General features: G+C 40.2%; 1 protein-coding gene across 11 annotated transcripts in view; it reads left to right on the top strand.

The window, feature by feature from the left end:
* Positions 1 to 12,356, top strand: part of HELZ (helicase with zinc finger) — a 124,792-nt gene that overhangs the window by 102,997 nt on the left and 9,439 nt on the right. For 10 of the 11 annotated variants that reach the window (XM_036339890.1, XM_036339887.1, XM_036339889.1 and 7 more), the window contains 3 exons: positions 1,182 to 1,746; positions 2,133 to 2,373; positions 3,228 to 3,744. In XM_036339890.1, coding sequence (XP_036195783.1) covers positions 1,182 to 1,746; positions 2,133 to 2,373; positions 3,228 to 3,744 — 1,323 coding nt within the window. The remainder of the gene's footprint in view (positions 1 to 1,181; positions 1,747 to 2,132; positions 2,374 to 3,227; positions 3,745 to 12,356) is intronic. The other variant, XM_036339888.1, reaches the window with a different exon arrangement.

Here is a 12,356-nt window from a genome sequence, read left to right as displayed (position 1 = left end):
AGTATTGAATCATTCAAGAGGTCATGTGTAATTGAACTCTTGCATCTTCATTTGTCAAGAAGGGGAAAACCAATACATAAACAAGTGAAGTTCCACCTCTCTGTACACAAAACTTGTCATGCTCTTCAAATGTGCCTACTTTTTATCCTCTCTCCACCTTTGTATAAGCTATTACCTTTACCGAGAATGCCCTTACCTCCCTGGAAAATTCCAGCTCTTTATGCAAAATTCAGTAGAATTGCCGTAGCCTGTGTAAAGCCACTTTTAATTTTTCCAGGCACTAGGATCTCATCATTTCCATTACAGCACTTCTCATTTTATAGTTACGTGTTGGTGTCCTCTACTGGACTCTAAGCCAGGGCTTAGCAAACTTTTTCTGCCAAAGACGAGATAGTAAATCTTCAGGCTTCGTGGGTCATGTTTTCTGTTGCAACTGCTCAACTCTGCCACTATGGTGAGAAAGCAGCCATAGCCAGCATGTAAATGAATGAGCTGTGTTCCAGCAAAACTTACAAAAGTCTGTTGGGCTGGAAATGGCCTGGGGGCCATAGCTGGTCAACCCCTGCTGCTCTAAGCTCTCGTGGGCACAGACTAAATCTTCTTATTGCTGTCTAATCTCCAGCACCAGGTACAATGCCCTTGGAAAGCCCTCAAATATTGTTTCTTGAAAGAATAAATAAATGTCAGTAACTAATGGCAAAAATTGATAACCAAACTGATTATACAAAGGTGATATATAAATTATTTGTTCACTTCACGTTTTTTAAATTAATAGAGGTATGTTTGAAGAAAGAGATATAAAAATAATAAAATCAGAAGGAAAGAACACATTTTAATGATTTATATCCTAAAGAAAGAAATGGTTATCTTCTAAGGAAGAAAGTGTGAAATTAAAAATAATGTTTTTTGAAGGAATTAAAGTGGATATGTTAATAAAATGGCAATATCTCTTCTTATGACTCAGATTTAATATGCTGTTTATCTGTTTCACCTTTCCTAATTTAAAAAATACTTATTCCCTAATTTTATTGTCAGAAAGTGATTGATTTGGTACCCTGTACTCCTGCTGTTACTGATAAGAATGTATAATATCCTTAAGATGTGCTAGGGGTGGGGAAAGGAGGAGAGTCACCAGACTTGGATTTTCCGCTGTTAAAAAAAGACTTCTCATTTTTTCCTAGATTGATTTGGAATCAAATCCACAGAACAGAAGTCCTGAATCACGTCCTGGTGTTTATCCCAATACCAAATTTCATCGCAAAGATAATCTCAACCCAAGACACATAAACCTTCCCCTTCCTGCTCCCCCTGCACAGTATGCCATCCCCGGTCGCCATTTTCATCCCCTTCCCCAGTTACCAAGAGCACCATTTCCAGTTCCACAGCAGCATGCCTTGTTAAACCAGCAGCAGAATAATTTGCCTGAACAAGCAAACCAAATGCCACCCCAACCAAATCAGGTAGTCCAGCAGCAGAATCCTTTGAATCAGCTGCCTCCACAGCCACCTCCTCAGCTTTCTCCTGCCTACCAGGCAGGGCCCAACAATGCTTTTTTTAATAATGCAGTTTCTCATCGACCACAGTCCCCTCCTGCAGAGGCTGTGATCCCTGAGCAGCCCCCTCCCATGCTGCAAGAAGGCCACAGTCCCTTGCGAGCCATTGCACAGCCTGGCCCCCTTCTTCCTTCACATCTGAATAACTTCACTGATGAGAACCCCCCAGGATTGCCAATAGGAGAGGCTTTAGGTAAGTTCCCCTGTCACTACCGAATGTGACAAATTCAGAGATTATTTACTTAAAATGACATGTACTTTGCAATATTAATGTGGATCAGGTTTGATTCATTTCTTTAAATAATGCCAGCAAAAATCAATCACTTAGTGTAATAATCAGAATCTAGTTCCAAATGCTATATAACATTAAGCATCCAGTCGATGGCAGGTTATGTGATTATCATCATCATCATTATGATAACTCTGGTTACTGGCAAATTTAAAAAACATTTGCTTTCTCCAAAGCCCAAACTGTAGCCAATTCTTTGTAGAGAAAATCTGGTTGTAAAAACTCTTGAAAAAAGTTACTGGAAACCCTGAATGCATGAAAACTTAAACTTTTCGCAAATGTTTTTGCAGATCGTATGCATGGGAGTGTAGCCCTGGACACATTACGACAGCAGCAAGTGCGGTTACAGCAGTGGAATGAGCATCACGCCTACCTGAGTCAGGGCAGTATTCCATACTCACACCATCAACAGCCTCATCCTCACCTCCAGCATCTTCCTCAGCCGCCCATTGGATTACATCAGTCGCCAGTGAAGGCAGACTGGAAGCTGCCCAGCAGTGCCGAAGGTGAAGCAGAAACAACAGAGTCAAGGTATTTTAGCAACTAAAACCAGCCTCAAACATGACCCACCTACTCTTTTCATTCTTGAATGCTATCCTTTTAGCCTTAAGTTGGAATATTGTCCCAAAGAAATTGGATACTGGCCTTCTGGACACATACTACACAGTTCTATTGATTGACTCTGAAATATAGAGAATCAGTTTAACTCTGCAAATCTGGGTATGGACAACCTGCTGTGAACTCTAAGCTAACATGGCTCTGTGCTTCGTGGTCTCTTCTGCACTTGGTCTTAGCCGAAAGGCCGAGAAGTGATGTGGGGTCTCTTCTAAAAGAGAAACATACTGTCCTACTCAGTAATTTATTTTTTCTTCTTACTCAGTAATAATACTTATAAAGAATGAATGAAGGCAGAAGTAAATCAGTGGTTAAAAATTATGAATTTGTTATTAACTTTTTCCTAGTAGCACAGAATTCTACCTTCTTTTAACTACCGGTATTTATGAGTTTTCATTACTGACACTAAATTTGTTTTTAGGGCTAGTGTCATGTGAATGCACCGAAGTGTTTCCTAATCCCTTCTGATTAAGGCCCACCATTATGGTGACCTTTTATCACTGCCAGTTATCAAGGGCATGTAGAGACTAGGACAGTTGTTTTTAATACAAAGGGAGAAGAAAGAAATCAGGTACTTGAACATATTTAGTGTCTTTAATTCCACATCTGTCAAGTATTAATGCTTATATTTGAGATAAATTAATGTTAGTTCAAGTTATGTGTTATGATTTTGTTTGTAGAAATTGCACACGTAGCTGACTAAGCTCTCCTTAACATGATGGAGCTTTTCTTTTGTTTTCTCCTCCTCACATTTCATCGTCTTCATGTAGGTTTCAGGACTTACTCAGAGAACTGTCCAATCGTGATCAAAGTGAAGCACGGGAACTAGCTGAGATGCCACCACCTCAATCAAGACTTTTGCAGTATAGACAAATTCAGACTAGGAGCCCACCAGCAGTCCCCTCTCCCCCTTCCAGTACAGACCACAGTAGCCATTTTTCTAACTTTAACGACAATAGCAGAGACGTTGAAGTAGCCAACAACCCAGCATTTCCGCAGCGACTACCACCCCAGATATTCAGCTCTCCTTTCTCGTTGCCATCTGAACACCTTGCCCCTCCTCCCCTGAAATACCTGGCATCTGATGGAGCATGGACTTTTGCTAACTTACAACAGAATCACCTGATGGGGCCAGGTTTTCCCTATGGCCTATCTCCATTGCCTCACAGGCCACCACAAAACCCTTTTGTACAAATACAGAATCATCAACACGCTATTGGTCAAGAGCCATTTCACTCATTGTCATCTCGAACAGTATCTTCTTCTTCGCTCCCTAGCTTAGAAGAGGTAAATGCCTTTCTTTTCTTTTTTGGGGGGGGCGGGATGGAGGTATGGGTTTTGGGAGGATTAGTTGATTGTGAAAAATATCAATGTTTATTGATTTGATAATAGTGATCTTACTGAATTTAATGGTTTATTAAAGCTGATCTTTTCCTGGGGAGCTTATTTTAATTCCCACCCCTTACTGGGGTATTTCAGACTTTTTAGAATGTCCATTATTGGTTGAAACACGAAGTCCCTTAGAGTCTTTCCTTGTTGTTTTGAAACATCTGACTGACTTGAGGCTTTGCTTAGGCCTGTCTAATCTGGGGAAATGGTTTTTAGTGATTTATCTTTTTGCCTAGGTTACACTTGTTAATTACAAATTTGTTAATTAGAGCGTTCCATAGAGGTTGGCTTTCTCTGCCAGTGGCCAATTCCAAGTTCTGTGCTCTTTCTCCTGTGACTCATCTGGTGGTTTCTTAGACAGAGGCAGTTGACATAAAATCATACTCTGATTCCCTAATGTCAGAATTAGCCGTGTTTAACATAGAATTGATTCTGTTAAACTAAGCATTTTAAGGTAAATTGCATTTTTATCTTAAACTATTTAGGTATTTGCAAAGAGCATCACTGATATGAAAAATCTCAGTAATTCCAGGTTTATAAAGCTTCCAAAACGGTATAGAGTATAAAAACTTACTGAACTCTATTAATTCTAATAGACATTTTTGTGGATACATTAGTTGTTGTTTGTTTGTTTGTTTTATATAGTGGATAATGCCATCTTATAAATATAGTTTTGTTCTTTCCAATCTGGATGCATTTTATTTCTTTTTCTTGCCTAATCACCTTGGCCAAAACCTCTATTACAATGTTTAGGGTACATACTTGGCAAAATTAGAGAAAAGCAAGTATATCCAGGGTGAATTTTGCAAATTTCCTTCTGTTACTGATTTCTAATTTTGTTTGGAGAACATATTTGTATAACTTTAAGCTTTTAAAATTTATTGAGACCTGTTTTGTGGCCCAACATATGGTCTCTCCTAGAGAATGTTCAGGTGCCCTGGAGAAGAATGTATATTTTGCTCTTGTTGGGTGGAATGTTCTGTAGATACGTTAGATCTATTTGGTTTATGTTGTTCAGATTTTCAGTTTCCTTTGGACCTCCTGTTAGGTTTTATATCCATTATTGAAAGTAGTGTATTGAAGTCTCCAACTATTATTGTTGAATTTCCTACTTCTTTCAGTTCTATCAATTTATGCTTTATGTATTTTGGGACTCTGACTTAGGCTTACATATATGTATAATTGCTTGATATTCTTGATGGATTGACTTTCTTTTAAATCTATATATATAAAAGCCTAAGTGACCCTTCAACCGTCTGACCTGTAGCTATGACACGCAATGACCACTAGGGGACAGAGGCTCCACCTGGTAGCTATGATGCGCACTGACCACCAAGGGGCAGACGCGCAATGCAGGAGCTGCCGAGCTGTGGTGACTTGGCAGCTGCGGTTCTCGGGTGATGCACCCAGAACCAGAGAGGAGGGAGCCCGATTCCTGGGTGCGTCACCTGAGAACTGCCCTCTCGCAATCCAGGACCCCTGGGGGATGTCAGAGAGCCAGTTTCGGCCAATTCCGGCAGCCAGGCCAGGCCAGGCCAGGCTGAGGGACCCCACCGGTGCACGAATCCATGCATTGGCCTCTAGTCATTTTAAAATGTCCTTTCTCTCACATAACAATTTTTGTCTTCAGGTGTGTTTTTTTCTGATATTTGTATGGCCACCCAGCTCTCTTTGGGCCTTTCAGCATGTGTGTGGTCTTGTGGGTTCCCAGGAATATGTCAGAGCTGTTCAAAGCCCTTATTCCCTAAAGCCCTTACTCCCTCCCCGCCCTTTCCTCAAAGCTGTCAGTTAGGCTACTGTTCAGTCCAACTATTACCCATGAACTCAGGCAGTAGCAACTAACATACTCGCTGGTAAATGTCTTCCATATGGTCCCTTTAGCACTGGTTGAATGCTGAGTTGGACAAAATAGGGCAAGTACTTTTTTTGGACTTGTTTTGTTTTTAAAAGCCACCAGACAGGTCAAAACAAATAATTAAAATTATTTGAGAATGAGGCCCCGTTCTGCTCCTCTGGTACTGGTGGCTGACATGCAGTCTTACTTCAAGGCTACTGCTGAGTTGGAGAGCTGGGGGATGGGACTAAGGTAAGGTAATATACCACAAAACTCTCTGTTCTTACTGAAATGTCCTGGTTTTTCTTCATAAAGTGCTCTCCTGGCTGCGGCAAGCTTTAGTTTCCCGAATCCCAAGAAAGCTGATTGTGACAGTTGTGCCATTTTTTTTTTTTTTTTCCGTTGCTTTTATGGAGGGCTGCACTTTGGAGTTCTTTACTCCACCATTTTTGCTAATTTCACCTGTGATGATGTTTTGACTTAACCTGCCAATGAAGTTCATAATATGTGAGGGAAACACGTGCCAGAGTTTTTATAAGGTCTTACCACGTTTTGTACTTTACAAAAAATACTGAATAATGTACTTTAATCATTGACCTATTTAAATGTTCCTTAGTTTTGGAATTCAGTCCTTTGTACCCCCGAGCTCTTAACATTTGATATTACTGTTTAGCTGTGAGTGTATGAGTAAATACCTTCAATTATCATGGGTTTTTAGAGTGAAATTACTTTTCCAAAAACATTTGGTCACCTTTATTTTGATGCAATGAGATTCACAAATCATGACTAACTTGTAACACTGAAAAATTCCTTGACAAGGAAAATATAATTTTTACCATATTTCAGGTTTTGATGTTTTCAGTGCATTAGGATAACGTTTGTAACTGTTATGTTGTACAAAGTGATTTTGCATGAATCATCTTACAGAATGAATGGTTTATATGCTTGCTGTTTCTTCTAGCCTTTTAAAATAATTTCTTTAACATTAACAATACAGAAAAGTCATATTTTCCTCCCTACTGTGAGTTCTTTTCTTGTTAGAAACTTTGGTAGATTAATCTTACATAAAATGAAAGCATGTAGATGTTAGCTTAACATTTAACTTGAATGGAGGTGGTCTTTCATATTATGTTTTTTCTTTTTTATAATATTGCAAGTTTCTTTTAACAAATGAAGTACATGGTTAGTATGGAAAATGTAAAAATTAGAGAAATTATTCCCAATTTTACTATACAAAGTCTGCTACTATAATATTTCACTTTTCAAAAGCATTCATATATATGAAGGTGTGGTTGATTAATGGAGGGGCATTGGGTGTTGAGAAAAGTTGAAACAATTTTTTTCCTAATTGGGGTGCTCAGTGACATCACCCCATGAAACCTTTCTTTCCCTAGGTCAAGGCTCCCTAAATGGGATCTTGATCCTATTGAACAACATTTTTGCTACTTAAAATTTTTAGAGTATTCTCATTTAGATGCTTAAGGCTTGATCTGTAGGTTTTCATTACCTTCCTCAAATACAGCAAAAGCGCTGACCTTCAGCTGCCTGGATGAGGCTGGGCATGTGTCTGGTAGTAGTGCCTGCATCCTCTCCCACAGCTGCTGCTTTCCTGGTATGATGGATAAGGGCAAAGGTGCCATCCTTACCTGGGCCATGTTGCAGGCTATTCCTTACTCTTTATTATATTACTAGGGGCCCATTGCACAAATTCATAATTCATGCACCTTGAACTGTGGGCTGCGAGGCTGTGGTAGGCACAGGGGCGGGTCTCGGCCCATCCTCCACACCCCTGCCTGGCCCCTCCTGCTGCAGCCCCTGATCCCCTGTCTGCTGGCAGCCCTGCTCCCGCCACTGCTGCTCCCACATATTGACAGTGTTGGCTCCACTCGCACCCACTGATGGCGTGGAGCGATTGGGACCAGCAGCAAGAGTGAGTGGGGCCAGTGCAGTCAGTGAGTGCGAGCGGCGGCTGCTGCCCCGATCGCCCCTCAGGAGCAGGGAGAGGTAGAGAAGCCCTCAGGGGTGATTGGGGCCGACAGCCACTGCTTGCACCTGCTGATGGTGCTGAGTGATCAGGACCAGCACCAGGCACCAGCAGCAGGTGCGAGCAGGGCTGGCACTGGCAGTGTGTGTGAGTTGGACTGGCGCCAGCAGCAGGTGTGAGCGCCGGGTGGGACCACGGCGCGTGGGAGCAAAGAATTTTCAGTAACCACCAGAGGCTCGTCCCGCCTTGGTCTGGCACCCCCACTTACCTGCCCCACCATCCCGCTGTGGCCAGCGCCCACCGCCCCCTGGTGGTCAGCGCACATCATAGTGACCGGCTGTTTGGTTGGTTGGTTGTTCCACCGTTTGGTCTATTTGCATATTAGCCTTTTATTATATAGGATTGTGGTCTCACTAAATAGGATAGCAGCTCTCATCAAATACTTAATTCTTTGTAATAGCACTGTATATCATCCTTGCATTTTTTTTTAAAATATATTTTATTGATTTTTTATAGAGAGGAAGGGAGAGGGATAGAGAGCTAGAAACATCGATGAGAGAGAAACATCGATCAGCTGCCTCCTGCACATCTCCCACTGGGGATATGCCCGCAACCCAGGTACATGCCCCTGACCGGAATCGAACCTGGGACCTCTCAGTCCGCAGGCCGACGCTCTATCCACTGAGCCAAACCGGTTTCGGCCATCCTTGCATTTTGACTAAAGACTGTGGAGGTGAGGGAGATGAAATGTAAAGAGAAACAATAAAAGTTAGTTCTTGACTTCTGAGCTTCCTATGGTTCAGTTTCTACTGATTTTGACATGATCCAGGACTTTTCTTGGGTAATTTTTGCCTGTATGAGAATTTTCACTTTGTGTGATAACTTTATAATCTAATCTCTGAATAAGATGCAGTTCTTCAGTATGTACTGTGCTGGGGTCCAGCCCCGGGGGTCCAGGGGTTCCCAAAGGTGTGGACAGAGTCGGCGAAGAATGTTTTACACGGAGACGACGTTCAGAACTCTCTAGCTCTCTTTAGTCTCCGTGGATCTTCCCTGTGCCTGGCTGAGGCCACAGGGAAAGATCCTGAGGCAAACTGAGCCTTTATTTTATAGTGAGAGGTAAACAAGGTAGTGGTTTCCATAGTTACACAGTTCTTGTGAGTTTCACTTGTTTTGGCCACTTCCTGCACTTCCCTCAGCCCATTAGCTCCCAGATAAGATCTAGAGAGCCTCATAAGGTCAAGCCTAATTATGCTAAGAGGACTGTGCCATCCAAGCTGGGAATTGTGACTTTACCAACAGGTCAGTCCCAGGCTTATATCAGCTCTCCACAGTACTGAGATCTGTTTCTGGACTTTATATTTTTCTCCTCATCTATTTATATGTTTCTATACCAGAATTACACTGTCTTAAGTTTTGAGGTTTTGTAATATTCTAATTTGATAGTGTAAAGTCTCCCTTATTACTGTATTTTCCCCCCCTTTTTCTGTATGTGTGTTTGGGGTTGGGGGAGGGTCATTCTGTGATTTTTCTACTTGAAGTTTAGAATACCTTTTTGAACTCTTCCCCTTCCCCCACCAAAAACCACACACATACACACTTTCTTGGGTTTTAATTTAAATCACATTAAAAGTATAGCTTAAATTGAGGTACCTGTGTCCTTATAAATATTTTAAACGTCTCATTTAGGTATTTGTGCAATCTTCATTATTTTAATTTTTTCCCTCCTTGCCTCTTTTTCTCTCCCTCCCTCCATTTGTTTTATTTTTTAATATTCCTCTGTGAAATTCCGGAGTGTCTTCATTTCTGGTTAAATTTAGTCTTAGATTGATTTTTCCTTATTTTTGGTTATGAATGGGACCTTTTTTCCCCCATTATATTTTTCAATTTTTTCTTATCTTGAGAGACAAATCCTCATTCGTTGTAAGTGGGCATAATTTTACCACGTTAAAAACTTTCACTTAACACAGAACCAGTAATACTGATACTGGTGCAGAGCAAAGCTTTTGCCATTTAAGACATGCTTTGCATGAAATAGATTAAAAGTGCTTATACTAATATAAACAGAAAATTATTTTTAAAAGCGTCACTATAAAAGTAATTTTTAGAGAGAGGAAGGGAGAGGGAGACAGAGAGAGAAACACTGATGTGAGAGAGCAGCGATTGCTGCCTCTTGCACACCCCTGCCCTGGGTGGAGCCCTAAACCTGGGCTCATGCCCTAACCGGGAATCAAACTGGCAACGTTTAGATGCACAGGATAGTGCTTAACCAACTGAACCACTCCAGTCAGGGCTAAAAGTCTAGGATTTGTTTATGAAGCTGCAGGGTTGGGTGTTGCAGTGATGCTATTGTGACAGCCTTGGATTAAAAATGGGATGCTTGTAAGTCATTCATTTTGATCAGTTTTCATTAACTCAGCATTTACTTATCTCATCAGAGATGACATGTATGTCTCTGTGATGTATCTGCTTTGAAATATTTCTTACCTGTAAGTTGGTTTTTGAACAAAAGACAATTTTGACCCATCTATTCATTTTCATTTTTTTCCTTCAAACAAGTTTAGTTTTGAAATTAGTTGATAGTTTTTTTTTGTTTTTTTTTTATATATATATTTTATTGATTTTTTACAGAGAGGAAGGGAGAGAGATAGAGAGTTAGAAACATCGATGGGAGAGAAACATCGATCAGCCGCCTCCTGCACACCCCCCACTGGGGATGTGCCCGCAACCCAGGTACATGCCCTTGACCGGAATCGAACCTGGGACCCCTCAGTCCACAGGCCGACGCTCTATCCACTGAGCCAAACCGGTTTCGGCGTGAAATTAGTTGATAGTTTTTATTTCAGTATTGTTAGTTAATCACCCCCTGTTCCCAATTCCATTTTATGGAGCAAAGTATTGTACAAAGGTAGCGTGAAGTTTGTATTCTTGGCTGATGACATATTCTTCCTGTTGGGACTTTTTAAGTGGATGGTGACAGCTCATGACTTGGGTGGTATAACCAGGTGGTAATATTGCTGTCTTCTCAGAAGTGTCTTCTCAGAGACATGGCTAACGTATGGCATCTAATTCACATAACAGAGACAGTGATCAACAAATTAATAAATTAGACCTATACTCATGCTTAAATTGTCAAAGCTAATCATTTAAATGAGGTGTTCTGTTTTAATTAAAGTTTTCAGCACCATAGTTAATGAGACTTGGAATTTTCACTGGAGTATTTAGCTCTTCCTTAGATGAGTTTTGATAGTATAATTGTAAATAGAGCCCTAATTCATTAGGTTGCTAACCTTTCACCCAGTTATTTATTTATACATACGCATGTGAAATAAGCTTGCTAACCTCAGATATTAGAGATATACCTTATAAGACAGTGATAAGAAAATTATTCTTACTTCAACTGACAACCATCTTCAACACTAGAAATTTATATGTGAATTTAGTCATTTAGTTTTTCCTTCTTAAATGGCTTTTGAAATTTTAGCATATTTTGATATTTAGAAAAAGATATTAGCAGTAGACTTAGAAAATAATGATCATGCGATTTCACAGTTTAACATAAGAATATCTATAGACACACAAACGTATATGGAGTTGTACCCAGAGTAAGGATCTCTGACAGAGTACGATGAGCCTTTAAGCAATACATAATGAAATTATTTAAGACCCAGCGACTCTAAATTAGACCCTAGTGTCAGGTTGCCATCATTAATAGGGTTGGCATCTATATGTAGAAAGAATAATCTCTTTAGGAGAAAATTGAGAACTGGGCAAAATAACAGGAAACAAAAAATGGCCAAGAAATAAGAAAGAAGAAGAAAAAAGTATAGCTTATATATTTAAACAGCCTAGGGGCCCGTAAGACTGAAGTGTAGGTGGAAATATAAAGGGTATTCTCTGCCAGAAATATATATATATTTGCAGAACAGGGATCTTCCTCTAAAATTTTTGTTTTGGGGCCCTTTCAGTGTACTGCATAGAAATTTCCCTCTGGGGGGGGGGGGGAATCTGAAATTTTAAAATCACAAGTCCAGAATGCATTTTATTATAGTCAATTAGCATGCTCTGTAGTTTTTTGAATTTAAATAAATAGGCTTGTATATGTCATAACACTTGAATTATTTTAACAGATACATCAAATTGTTGATGATCGTTAAAGTTGGTTATAGTTTATGTTTGGATATATTTTTTAAAAATATATTTTTATTGACTTCAGAGAGGGAGAGGGAGAGAGAGATCGAAACATCAGTGATGAGAGAGGATCATTGATTGGCTGCTTCCTGCATGCCCCACACTGAAGATCGAGCCGGTCATGTGCCCTAACTGGGAAGCAAACCGTGACCTCCTGGTTCATAGGTCGATACTTAACCACTGAGCTGGGCTGTATGGATATTTTAATGATAAAAAGTTAAAATACTCATTGACAGAAGTTTTCATTTATTGAAGACTTTACAAACTAGAGCTTTGGAACTAGGCTAGGCCTTGAGGATAATTTATCTAAGTCCTCTTTGTTAAAGGAAACTGAGGCACTAAGATGTTAGAAGGATGTTAGTAGCTTGAACAGGTACTGATTAAGTGGAGCCGAGACTCCTGACTTCCAGTCCTGTGTTATTCAGATCTTTATGCCAGGAGTAAGGTTCACTGCTGGAAAATGAGAAATGATTGCCATTACATAAAGCAGATGTGGGAAAA

The sequence above is a fragment of the Myotis myotis genome, unplaced genomic scaffold, assembly GCF_014108235.1.
Source record: "Myotis myotis isolate mMyoMyo1 unplaced genomic scaffold, mMyoMyo1.p scaffold_m19_p_17, whole genome shotgun sequence".
Taxonomy (NCBI): Eukaryota; Metazoa; Chordata; class Mammalia; order Chiroptera; family Vespertilionidae; genus Myotis; species Myotis myotis.
Note: the sequence above shows the minus strand (reverse complement) of the source record. Positions and strands in the feature narration are given on the sequence as shown.